The sequence below is a fragment of the Triticum aestivum genome, chromosome 1B (assembly GCF_018294505.1).
Source record: "Triticum aestivum cultivar Chinese Spring chromosome 1B, IWGSC CS RefSeq v2.1, whole genome shotgun sequence".
Lineage (NCBI taxonomy): Eukaryota > Viridiplantae > Streptophyta > Magnoliopsida > Poales > Poaceae > Triticum > Triticum aestivum.
The window spans coordinates 583,549,984-583,563,089 of record NC_057795.1 but is presented as its reverse complement, the minus strand read 5'-3'; the positions used below and the strand labels follow the sequence as shown (position 1 = coordinate 583,563,089).

The window sequence follows — 13,106 nt, the reverse complement described above, 5'->3', positions numbered from 1 at the left end:
CTATAGCGGCCATCTTCTCGCTCAATGGTAACGAGCGCGCTGGAGCATTAAATTGCGACCAGAACAGCCTTTCCATTTTGTTATCTTTATGATCCTTGAACAACTTGGTCGCATCAGCCGCACTCTTCGCCAAGTCCGCATACTCATCTGCAGTGCTCCAAAGCTTATCCAACGGAGCATACTTTGTCTCTAAAAACTTCATCCGCAACAAATAGGGATTTCCAGCCGTGATTTCTCCGGCTTGTCGAAGTTCTTCCCGCGCGTCTCTAATTTCAGAGCACGTCTCCTTAGCCGAATCTAGCGCCTTTTTCAGGTCAGCCGCCTTTGCCTGATTCTCCTTTTCGAGAAGCTCCTACTGGCCGGCGGTGTCCCTCAGCTCCACAGCCATCTCGGCTATCTTTTCTTTGCTTCGGCGATGAGTAGCCTGTTCGGCTCTCAAGTCTTCGGCTGCCTTTAGGGCAGCCGCATTGCTAAATCGGGCTTGTTCCTTGGCTAGGGCAAGTTCCGCCCTCAGGGTCTCAATGGCGGCAGCTCCACCTGCAGCCACATCACATTATATTAATATTTCAATCCTCATCATATCTCCTAAAGCAAATAAGGAAAAAACGAGCGCATACTCTGTGACTCGTCAATCCACTTGTTTATAAGCGTGACGTCGGTATCCACCACATCAATTTGTCACCTTAGTTCGGCAAGTTTAGCATTCCGGTTTATCGCCGGACTCTTAGCCACCTGCGTATGAATGCAGTACAATCATTACCTGAGAGTATGATCCTTCGTTTGCCGCCTCGGGCTGGCAACCAGAGTCTCAGGGGCTACTACCTATACGGAGCACACCTAGCGCGTGCGGAACAATAAAAAATTACGTATTTTATAGCGTACCTCAAAGCCTTTGAGTAAACTTCCAAAAGCTTCATTTAACCCGCTTGTGGCGGACAAATTCTTCTCCAACACCGCACCCATCAGCGTACGGTGACCCTCCGGGAGAGCGGCTTGCTCCAGGAGGCTCGCCAGCATGTTCGGCCGGGTACCGGATTGTTCCGGACCCTTCTCATCACCCGCCAAGGGGACCGAACGCGCCGGGCTCGGGACGGCCGAAGTGTCAGCTTCCGGCCCCAGCGGATTTGAGCTCCTCCGTGACGACACCTCATGGTCGCCCGCCCCATGGGGCGGAGAGGCAGGTGGGGTTTCGCTCTCCATCATCTCCAGAAGAAGATCCCCCGAGGACGAACCCTGTTGAGACGAGCTACTAGCCGGACTGCATAAAATAGATCCTGGTTATTTTTCTCAGAGGAAAAAGCAATAGCTTCTTGTTTATCATTATCTTACAGCTCGGTGGACGGCTGGCCCGTTTGCGGCCACGATGCGGTGAGGACACCCTTCGGGGCAGGGCCCCTGGAGAGGCTTTCTTCCCTTGTTTAGGCACCTCTATCTCCAAATCTTCGTAGGCAGCCCTCTTTTTCCCGCGGGGGGAGGAAACCTTAGATTCATCTCCCCGACCGTCCTCCTCCGTGGAAACATTAATCCCCCCTGTTCGGATGCACAATGTGTGAAGATCACTCTTGGCTTCTCCACTCCTCCCTTCACCCTTCCACAATGGCACTTGTCTTAGTGCCCGCTCAAGCATCCTGGCTATCGCCGGACCGGGCGAGCCATCGGGAAGCGGGGCCGGACACCTGATTCTCTCCGCCTTACTAAGCCAATCCTGGTCGCGGACAGTTTTTCAGAACAATGCTATGACAAATATAAACGAAGTGTTCGGTCATAGGGTTACTTACGTGGGTATCTGGGCGATGGCAGCTCAGGCCCGCATCCTCGGTGGTGTCCGGACACTTTATTCGTGGTCCGAAGAACAACTTATACATCCCTTCAAGCGTCATGCCGAAGAAGTGCCGAATGGTTCGCGGGCCTTCTGGATTGAACTCCCACATCCGGAGAGATCGATGTTTACACAGCAGGGCCCACCGAACTAGCATTACCTGGATTATTTTTACAAGACTAATATCCCCCTCAAGAAGCTCCCGACTGCAACGTTTCAACATCGTTTGCAGACCCCCAGTCCAGTCCTACATTGGCCCACGACGCCAGTTGAGGCAGAGGGCCCGAGCGGGAAGGCGGGGGCGGCCGCCCACTTCGTGCCTCGGGGAACTGTGATGTAAAACCACCTCCGTTGCCACAGATCGGACACCTCCGGGAAAGAACCTTCTGGCCATGGAACATTGGTGTTTCTTCTTAATGCGGCGCCCCCGCACTCTGCGTGTTGCCCCTCAATCATCTTCGGCTTCACGTTGAAAGTCTTGAGCCATAGGCCGAAGTGGGGGTGATGTGGAGGAAGGCTTCGCACATGACGATAAACGAAGAGATGTGGAGGATGGAATCCGGAGCTAGATCAAGAAAATCTAGCCCGTAATAGAACATGAGCCCCCTCATGAAGGGATCAAGAGTAAAGCCCAAGCCTCGGAGGAAGTTAGAAATGAATACGACACTCTCGTTGGGTTCGGGAGTGGGGATGATCTGCTCAGGGGCAGGAAGCCTATGTTTGACATCGGCGGTCAGATATCTGGCCTCCCTGAGCTTCGCAATGTCCTCCTCTATGACAGAGGAGGCCATCCACCGACCTTGAAGGTTGGATCCAGACATGGTTGAAGATCCGAAGTACCTAAGCTTGAGTTTCAGGTGTTGGAACTCGAGAGGCGGAAAGGCGCAAGCTGGGTAATAAAGGGATAGGCCTTGACCCCTCTATAAAGGGGGAGAATATCAAGCGTCCCCGACGTGAACGTTTGGGACTTGCCTAAAGACACGGAGTCACGCCAAAAGGCGTGGTGGGGTTACCCGTATTGATGAGGATCCCGCAATAAGAGGGGCACGATCTCTGCTTTGACAAGACGTGCCAAGGAAACTGCCTCGCGATGTGTGCGGTAGCTGGTTGTAAAAACGGTTCGAATAAAAGCCGGGTCGTGGCGTGATGTCACGCTACGAAGAGCTGTCATCATATTAGATTTATGGATTATTGTTATCTCTACGGTGGTATGTGAAATTTGTCTTGCAGAGACGGACGCGGTCCTTGTGTTCGGAATTTATCTTGGAGTATTCGGAGATGGAACCCGCCTTGCAATGCCAGAGACAATCTGCGCGGCGGACTTATCGTCATTGAAGCCTGGTTCAGGGGCTACTGAGGGAGTCCTGGATAAGGGGGTATCCGGATAGCCGGACTATGTACTTTGGCCGGACTTTTGGACTATGAAGATACAAGATTGAAGACTTCGGCCCGTGTCCGGATGGGACTCTCCTTGGCGTGGAAGGCAAGCTTGGCGATTCGGATGATAAATCTCCTTCTCTGTAACCGACTCTGTGTAACTTAGCCCCCTCCGGTGTCTATATAAACCAAGGGTTTAGTCCGTAGGACACAACAACAATCATACCATAGGCTAGCTTCTAGGGTTTAGCCTCTTCGATCTCATGGTAGATCAACTCTTGTAATACTCATATCATCAAGATCAATCAAGCAGGAAGTAGGGTATTACCTCCATCGAGAGGGCCCGAACCTGGGTAAACATCGTGTCCCCAGTCTCCTGTTACCATTAGCCTTAGACGCACAGTTCGGGACCCCCTACCCGAGATCCGCCAGTTTTGACACCGACATCTGGCAACACCGACACGTTCCTTCTTCCCCGATGTGTTCCCAGGCCTGGCAAGCCTGGAGTGGTGCATTGTCAATATCGACTCCGTCCGTCTACGCATGCCCGGTGCTAACAACACCGATGCGTGCCTTAGTCCATGATGTGTGCCCGGGCTTCGCAAACCCGGCACGACGGCTTGTCAACATCGTCTTCGTCTCGGCGCATCACTACTTCGACTCCACTGTGCCCATGACTAACTCGGCGCCACCTTACGCCCGCGGCTCCATTGCGACTTCCTCGACACCAGCTACCCTGACTTGATATCGACCACAGCGTTCTTAGCACGGCTACCTCGACCACGGCTAGACCACCCTACGCTCTTGTCTACCTCGACATCGGCACAAAGGGCTACCGCCTTGCTTGAGAAACCTTGTCGGTTTCCACTCCAGCCACGACTTATGTGATGCATCGACCGTTACGACTATGTGGGTTGTCCATGGGCTTACCTTTGTATTCCTCTCCAGTCTCACCGTCTGCGCCACTATCATTGTGCACGTGGGGGGATGTTGAATATTATTATTATTAGGAAAGATAGGATAGCATAGGATCTTACCCTATCTTGTCTTGTACTCCAAGTTTGTCATTGTACTCCTATATATATGCCCACAAGGCTCAAGCAATAGACATCGATTCCACCAATCACTCTCCATCCCTTCTAACAAAAACTAATCCACAGCCAGGCAGGCACCAGGATTGTGAAATATGTGGCCTGGCCTTAGGATAATGGTGGTGCCTGGATTGACCCAAGTTAATGATGGTGACATGCTTTTCCAGACCAGACATGCTATCAAACGCTGAGGATACTCAGGCAGGTTCCAGGGATGCTCGTGGCCAGGTATGAGTTCGCCAGGAAGACATCCAAACTGACCCAAACTCCACTACGACATGCCTCACACCTCTGAAGTGAGGTTCACCCCGTCCATGAGTCTGGATCTTTTCTCCTCAACACCAACACCACCAGCGTCCATATTATATCAAAAACTAAATTATGCAAACTATTTGGGGAATTGTTTAAAGAACCAATGTCGACACGGTATCAAACCATACCAAATTTGACCCATAGGTACCAATAGCAAGCAAACATTTGAACCGCAATCAATATGACAAAAGAAACACCAAACCAATGAGATACATGAGGATTTACATGGAAAACCCTTGGGGGGACCACTAGCGCAATGAGCAATCTTTCACTATAGAGATGAAGCATGTATAAGATGGAAGCCAACAAACAGGAAGGCTCGAAATCCTCAATTTTAGCACTCAGATTTGGATGGATTGTAGATCAAGTGGCCTCATTTCTCTCCCTATTCTAGCACTCTCTCAATAGCATATACTGTTAACTCTCGTCACTATTCCCGGTTTGGGGAAGAGAAATATATAGATTAATTTTATAGAGAGCCCCCTCAACTCACTGACAATCTCGCACATCTAAGTTTTAGGCTAACTTCCGTGTGATAAGAGTTGCATATATCACAATTCTCTACCTGGGCGATAGTTGAACCATCCATCAAAGGCATCAACATGATGCGAAAAGTACAATCTCCAACTGATTCATCTTCAAGTGAAAATATCAACAAGTGACAAAAAAACCACCGCCACTTGTGTTCCACAACATGCATGTTTGTTGATTTATCTTTTTATTTCAATCTCCGGTCTTTCTCACATGTAGCCTAATGAAGAAGTTTCACACATCAATATTCTTGGTTCTTTCATAAGAAAGATCAACGGAATCCCACTTTGACTATCACAAAACACAACACAATCAACTTTCTCTATGCCCAAACTATCAAGAAAACCATGCATCAAAATTTCTTCATTCACCATCTTTGTTAATGACACAACTGAGCTTCTGCTGATGAGAAGCACATATAGCCTGGATCGTTACCCTCCAACTAACACAAGACCCACAAAGTTGAAACACATAACTCGTGCAGGAACGCCTCTCATTAAGATCGCCAACATGATCATAACCTGAATAAGCAAGAAGGCCATCAGTGTCGTTGATGTCGCATCCCACTCACCCCGTGCATGCCTGGTATGACTCCTACGAGGACGAGGACGATGCAATCACCCCCCCCCCCCTCGCCTCGTCCTCCCTGTCCTTGTCCATGTTGTTGTCCCAGACCAGTCCAAACCTAGGAACCCTATCGGCTTGTGCTTTAGCTCTCTGCCTGCAAAGAGGAGGACCGCCACGTCCAAGAGGAGGAGTGCTACCGGCGCTCTGCTATCCCCGTAGACGGGATGGACAAGCAACATCAGCAGCTCTAGCTTGTCGCTCCTCGCTCCCTTGATGAGGTCGAGTGCCAAGGTGGAGATTTAGTGTCGTTGGGTCGCTGGCGAGCAGTTCGACTCCTACGACAAGGTCAACGATGCGCTCCTCTCCTCCGACCAGTACAAGGACTAGACAGCGACAAAACACCATTAGTAGCTAATAATTTTGAGTAGCTACATTATTTCTTTATTATCTATGCAAATGTCGTTTAATGACATCTTTAGTCGCAAATTATATGTCAATGCGGCGACTTTCGTTGCCTATTTCAGGAACTAGCTGTTTCAAAGTATGTTTGATATTTGATTTACTTTTATTCATTGTTTAATTGGTTAAAATTGGCATCATTCATTTCAAATAAATGTAAACTAATAATAAAATAAAGATTATGAAGGTTGCGGTTTAAGGATATTGTGTTTGCGCAGACCCAACAACCTCTACAAAATTACAAAGTACGTCCGGCGTGCATGTGCCAGTTTTGTAGGCAGTAGGCCTATCTACAACCGAGATTGCCAAATCTCTCAGTCCACTGAGACTTACCGAAGTCATAGTAAATATTAAATCCGTGAGATCTTATGTGAAGATTCATGCAAATTTTCCTTTTAATTTTTTTCTTTTTATTGAAAACTAGCACACAAATGCATTTGTGGTCAACTAAAAAACTGCAGCTAAAATATAATAATCTCATCACCACATCATGCACTAACTCAAGGATCATTCCTTAGCATGCAAGAAAACATATGCAACAACATATATGAAGATAAAACTAGTTACTCAACGGACAAGACGCTCCTCTTTTGAGTGTCTTGTGGTAGGAGTGATTTTCTATACAACATATCAACAAAAAGACACCCGATTTTTATGTAGAAACCCCCCTAACTGGAGGGGGAAACCACGAGTAGAAGCCACCCAAATTCTATTTCATTATTATTGTTTTCACAAATGTGAAATTCCGGAACTCTATGTGTAATTGTTGCAACAACGATAGGGACTCTGCAGAGGGCTCCCCGGTAGGTTCTAGTCTCTCTTTATACTGCGACTGGAGCAAGGCGTAATGGGCACCTTTTTGCTTTTCCAGCGATATGTACATATCTAAGTAATTGTCGTTCTGTCAGACCATAATGAAAACGCAATTTATGTTTTTCTTGAAGACGAATACAATATTGCTCCTTTTTCCCAGAAGCACAGTCAAAATACGTTTTTTTTGGATGGAATATTTGGCGTCAGCCTATAGGTTTTCTGGTTTTTAAAATTTCTTTGGCAGAATGTGAGAAAGATTACCCTCTGGTCAGCTTTAACGTAGGCACGATACTAGTACACCAGAGGTGCGTCCTTCCCAATCCTCTCGTACTAGGGAAAGGTCCTATCAATGCTCTAACGCCCACACCGGATATGGACCGAACTGCCTCATGACGTTCTGAACCCGTCTGTTCCTAAAACAAAACCCCTTAGCACCACGGGACGGGAGTGGGGGACGGCCCTATGCAGACAGCAGCAGCACCGGCTCTACGAAGTCCGAATCAAATCTTTCGGTTGTCTTTCCCGTGAATAAGAATTGTTGGGCGCGGCGGAGTGAGCGCTTCTAGATGTTCGTGGGATACAACAAGTTCGTCTCTAGATAGCACTAGAGGATCTCATACATCAAGATTCCTAAATCTTGAAAGAGCACAACAAGATTTGGGGGCTCAAGAGTTAGGAATTGAAACCATCTCATCAAAGATGATGGAACCGAAGTTTGAAGGAGACAAGGAGCGCGGAGTTTTGGCTCTCGAGCTCATCTGCACCCACGCTTAGAAAAAAATCAAAACAAATACTAGAAAAATTCAAAAAAAAACAATTTTTTGGGGTGGTAGATAATTTGACGCGTGAGGCCCACTCCAAAATTTAACTCATTTGAGAATTTGAGCAGCTCTTGGCAAAAAAGACAAAATCAGGGTCTGTAAAAATGTTTATTGTTCACGCACTGTTTTGATCCGATTTGTCTTTTTTGCCGAGAGTTACTCAGATGTCCAAATAAGTTGAATTTTGGAGCGGACCTCACGCGTCAAATTATCTACCACCAAAAAAAATTGGATTTTTTTTGAATTTTTCTAGTATTTATTTGATTTTTTTTCTGAGCGGGAGCAGATGAGCCTGGGCACCGAAGTGGATATCCGGGAGACAAGGTAGTACATTTGGACCATCACAACTTTAAGGATGAGCTCCCTTTGCTTCTTCTTTCAATCTTCCTCTCTTTTCCTTCCTCTCTTGTTTTCTCTCTTCTTCTCCAATGTAGACTGGAGTGATTTTGGTCACTTGGCGGTGATTCCCATCCTCTCACGTGCAAAGTCTAAAATGACTCTATGTCATAACTCTAATGGGTAGTGGGTTTATGCACCTCTTTGGTCTGCCTGAAAGGCTTCAAATGGTCATGTTCTCACAACTCACATGATAAGAATATCCCAACACTTCTATATGTTTTTTCTAGGGGAACACTTTTATATGTTGTGTCACTTGATTGAGACTTGGTTCCGTCTTAGTTGAGATCTAGTCACACCCATCTGCAATTCATGCCCAAAAAAATTCCGGTATCCACGATTTTTGTTCTCCCTATAAGATGCAGCGTCTCGCGGCTCGGGGCATCGGAGACATCCAGCACACAGAATGCCGTAATTTAGCAGGTAATGCTCTGGTGTTCATCGTCACTAATTCAGCGGCACAGTGTTCGTTCCTCCTCTCGGTAAATCAGCGTCTCGCGGCTCGAAATAATAGTGGCACGGTACAGCGAACACGCAACAAGAAACAACAGTAATAAATCATCTAAAAAAAACTGTGAACGGTAAACAAACACGTACGATCGATCGAGCACATCAGCAAATAGCCAAATACCCATGCGCGCGCGAAGTGTGGTCCGATCACTTCGACGCCCTCTTCTTCCACAGGTCGGCGAGCAGCCGCACGGCGCCGCCGGCCGGCTTCCTCTTCACACCGGAGTCCACCTCTCCCGCGTCCCGCTGCTTGTCCTCGTCCGTCTCCTCCGTGCCAACGTGGTGACCCGCGCCGCCGAGCACCGCCGCGGCCTCCTCGGCCGCCTTGCGCCACTGCTCTCTCTGGACGCGGATGCGGCGCGCCTCGGCCTCCAGCGCCTCCCGCGCGCGCTCCGACTCCCTCAGCCGCTCGCCCAGCCGGGCCTCACGCGCCGCGCTGTCCATCAGCGCGCGCTCGGCTTCCCTCGCCTTCGCGGCCGTCGTCTTCCTGTCGGCCTCGGCGGCGTCGGAGGCCGTCTTCGTCAGCTCGGAGTTCTCGGCTCTGAGAGCGGCGAACTAGGCGTCCTTTGCGACCAGCTCTGCCACCAGCGTGCCGATGTTCGCGTCCTTCGCCGTCAGCTCCAATTTCTGCGCGTCGACCTCCATGTCCTTCAGCATCAGCTTCGCCCTCAGCTCGTACACCTCCCTGTCTTTGGCCACAAGCTTGGTCCACAGCTGGCCGGCCTCCAGGTTCCCCTCATCGCCACCATCGTCGTCTCCAACGACGGCAATACTGTTGCTCGCCTCATCGCCATTATCAGCCGTCTTCTCGGCCACCTCCTCAACCCGGGACTCATTGTTCTCGCGGTCGACCATGCCACTTGTCTCCTCGCCGTCGCCGTTTACAACGTCCTCTGCGACAACTTCTGCCTCCTCCTCCTGCTGCTTCTGTTCTGGCGGCCGCACATTGGTATCCTGTGCGGCCGGCACCGAAGAGGCGGCTTCCCTCTTCTTCGCGTTCGCGGCGAACCGCTTCTTGGCCTCGGCGAACGCGCCGCGCGCGTCCTTCCTGGCCTTCTCGGCGGCCGCGAGCTGCTCCCGCATCGCTGCAAGCTGGTCGTGCGCCTTCCCCAGCTTGGCCTCCAGCTCCGCCGCCCGCGGCCCTGCACCACCGCCACCACCAGCGACCGCACCTGCGGGTTTCTTCTGCAAACCCACCACCATGCAGAGTTGCATCAAGTCAGGTGTCATGTCTCTAACTGTACGTACATGGTGTAAATGCAGTGATCAGTTCGCGCGCGAGAACGTGCTTACCTCGTGCAGTGGGCTGCGAGGCGCCGCCCCTCGGCCGACGCCGACACCACGGGGACGCACGCCGCCACTCGCCACGGCGCCCACGGCCACAGTCGCCGTCCTCGGGCGCGTGGGCACGCGAGTCGCGGCCCGGTGCGGCAGCTCAGACATGGCCCTGAAGTGAAGTTCGATCAGTGAGGGCACAAACTTGAAGCAGTTAAACATGACATTACTACGAGACACATTCAGATCAGGTTAGCAGTGCTCGATCAATACCTGGGTCGTGACATGCGGCTGCTGCTGTCCGAGTCCTCGAACTTGCTCGCCTTCTTGGCGGACCCCGCGCGCCCGAGCATCGAAACCAACCGGAGTTTCTCTCTGTCGAAACAAGCTGGCTAGAACGATGGTTCCTGGAAACAGAATGCAACTTCAAACTCGGAATTATAATCGGTCAAGGACCGGGCGTTGGGGGCGTACGTTTTGGTTGGATTGCAAGTCTCATTTGGGTAGTAATTGATGTAGGTAACGTGGACATTCTCCGGATTATCGCTGTGATTGAGAACTTGGAACTGCATGCTTAATCTTGTTTCAGCGTCAAGGTTCTTGACTTGTACTAGCACAGACTACAGAGTGACCAACACAAGTGGGTGCCTTCCTTTTTCCTCTTTCTTCTCATAACAATCCAGTTAGATTGTCATCATCAACAGCAAGAAGTTGATCTGCCTCCATCGATTTCTTGGATCCTTCCTCCGTACTTGCATTCAACTTTGCCAGTTTCAGAAAAGATATCCATCACACTCTGCTCGTCACCATGATGCTAATGTTTTTGATTGTCTTCTCTGCAGAAAAATATTAAAAAAAATACGAGATATAATTTAGGAACCTAGTTCTTTATCTTTATCTTTTTTCTTTTCCTTTTTCTTTTTTGCGGTTGAACCTAGTTCTTTATCTTGACTGGCCGAATGATGGAAGTGGTGACCTGCGTCGGCACGTACGAAGGTGCACTCACTGCACGGGGGCGTGAGTAGCTTCTAAGTTTGCACTTGGCGTCTTGCTTCAGGGCGCAGCTATATGGAAACCTCTCGTTGTGCATATAGCGGCGGGTACGCGTGCGGGAAATGAAGATTAGGAATCACGTCGTTTTTTCTTTACTGTGTCTCAGCCTTGGATGCCTAGGCGGCGGCCCCAAAGGATGGTCTACATAGTTGGCCCTCTAGGGGATGCCATAGCGGCGATGGTGGCTATGCCTTTTGGTCGTGTGGGCGGCAAGGGGCGTATTGGAGGTGGCTTGGGCTCGTTCTCTGTCGTCACAGTGATGATGTCCAGATGCCTGTGGGCCGGCCGCGCCTGTTCTGGGTGCCTCATGGTGGCACGGGTGAGCCGACGAGTGAAAGTTCCACGCTTTGGCGCTGATGGAAGCGATGCCTGTGGGTGTTGTTATCCTCTTGAGGACGTTGTTGTGGTTCTCATCTTCATGGCAAGGGCCCGGATGAAGAACCTAGTCTGTCTCGGGCTCGGCGGCGGCGATGCTTCTCGCTATTTTTCTCTTGAGGGCGTTGTCGTGGAGTTTAGGTGTCACAGGGCATGTTGTAAGATTGTATTCAGGTCATCTTGTATTTTCATTTGGCAATGTAGGCATGTGCACTTGTATTGTCTGGTTATCCCGGATCATATCTTGTGAGGATTCATAAACCTAGAAGCATGATGGTGCCATGAATTAATTTTATTGCCTCCTTTTAAACACTATGAATATGAGTTTTAGCAATCAGTTCAGTGTAACCCTGGATGCATACTCATATTTTGTCGCTCCCCAAGGGATCTGCAGGGTCAAAGTGGTGCTAAGATCCCCCGCAAAAAAAAGTGGTGCTAAGATCCTACAAACCCCCGTGGACTTGTATTGCCTCCACCTATTTCTATCGCTTTCTTTTTCGATTTAATCCTTTGATTTTTTTTCTCTGTTCAAGTTGCAGTTCCATGGATCCGGAAGTATGTCTATTGAAGGAATTACATTGTCTGTAGGTTAAATCCACTAACTGATGCATAACGTGGGATTGGAGTTGATTTATTGGATGACTACAAAAGATCCAAAAAGATACAAGGTATATAAAACTATTTTTTTGTCATTTCCTAATAATTACATGTGATTTCACTTTCATCTCTTCAAGTGATAAATTCCATCACCCTTGATAGTCCAGGATTAAAAATGAATTGGAATGTTAGAGCAGGGTGATGAATCTGCGTATGCTTGTTAGTGTTAATGTCCCTCGTTATAATTACTATGTTGTAATTTTGATTTTCTGATGTCTAAAAAAATATTTTTATTATTTTCCCCATCTTGTCATGAAATACATTCCTTCCATACTCTGGTGCAACCAACGTCTAGCATTCCATACTAAAATAATTATCCAGTTGTAGTCTTAACTATCAATTTAACTATTACAGACCAATATATAGGTTTGTCTATGCTAATTCATGTCTCTTGTCTCCATAAATTTTCAAAAATTACTACTAGTTTATCAGAAAAATATATGGCACCATAACTTATGTCATCAACGATTTAGTTATACTTAGCAACCACCATGCTAAATATTTGAATTGGAATTGCGTGGTAAATTAAATTGTTCACACAAGACCTTATGATTGGCAAATATCTTTTTGGCGCATGTTTCAAATCATTTACTACACTTAGCAAAATTAACCACATAGATACCATGTTGAATATTTAGGTTTGTCGTTACACGTTATACAACTTTATCATCTATTATTACAAACACATTTGCATTGAGTTTAGACTATGTTTTGTTAAAACATTGGAACTATAAATACATGTTTGTTTATCCAAAGTGTGTTGTGAAATGGAAAGGACAAAATAGCATGACTCACATGAATGCCACTAAGATGGACAATACATGTGTTTGAGTGTTTTTTCATCTATTTATATCCTTAGATATATGTGTTTGCAGAGAGCTCTAAAACATATGGTTAATAGTTATCTTGATAGAGTTTTCTACAGTTAATGTTGGTCTATCTTAGGTATAAGCAAAAAAAGATATATAATAGTTACAAGAAATGCCCACGAAGAGTTTCTTCTTGATGAGTTTCTTGTTCTTCCGTTGTCGATTAGACTTTAATGCTTCT

At 48.0% G+C, this 13,106-nt stretch overlaps 2 protein-coding genes across 2 annotated transcripts; both read right to left on the bottom strand.

Annotated features, from left to right (window-relative positions):
- Positions 1-8,747: 8,747 nt before the first annotated feature.
- On the bottom strand, positions 8,748-9,251 carry LOC123080077 (interactor of constitutive active ROPs 1-like; the record flags this gene model as incomplete). The annotated part of the gene is made up of 1 exon (XM_044502948.1): positions 8,748-9,251. A coding segment is annotated over one exon (408 nt), but the record flags the coding sequence as incomplete, so codon positions are not given.
- Positions 9,250-10,372, bottom strand: LOC123096083 (uncharacterized). Its single transcript, XM_044517686.1, has 3 exons — positions 10,245-10,372; positions 9,990-10,143; positions 9,250-9,881 (listed from the first exon to the last, which is right to left on the bottom strand). The coding sequence occupies exons 1-3, from the start codon at positions 10,322-10,324 to the stop codon at positions 9,252-9,254; spliced, it is 864 nt and encodes a 287-aa protein (XP_044373621.1). The 5' UTR covers positions 10,325-10,372; the 3' UTR covers positions 9,250-9,251.
- Positions 10,373-13,106: the final 2,734 nt, after the last annotated feature.

What these genes read in the sequence shown, in the direction of transcription:
- LOC123096083 (XM_044517686.1), bottom strand. Translation starts at nt 10,324, where the DNA reads ATGCTCGGGCGCGCGGGGTCCGCCAAGAAGGCGAGCAAGTTCGAGGAC. An exon ending in AGCCGCATGTCACGACCCAG is followed by an intron (nt 10,144 to 10,244) that starts GTATTGATCGAG and finishes ACTTCACTTCAG; the next exon opens with GGCCATGTCTGAGCTGCCGC. An exon ending in CTCGCAGCCCACTGCACGAG is followed by an intron (nt 9,882 to 9,989) that starts GTAAGCACGTTC and finishes GTGGGTTTGCAG; the next exon opens with AAGAAACCCGCAGGTGCGGT.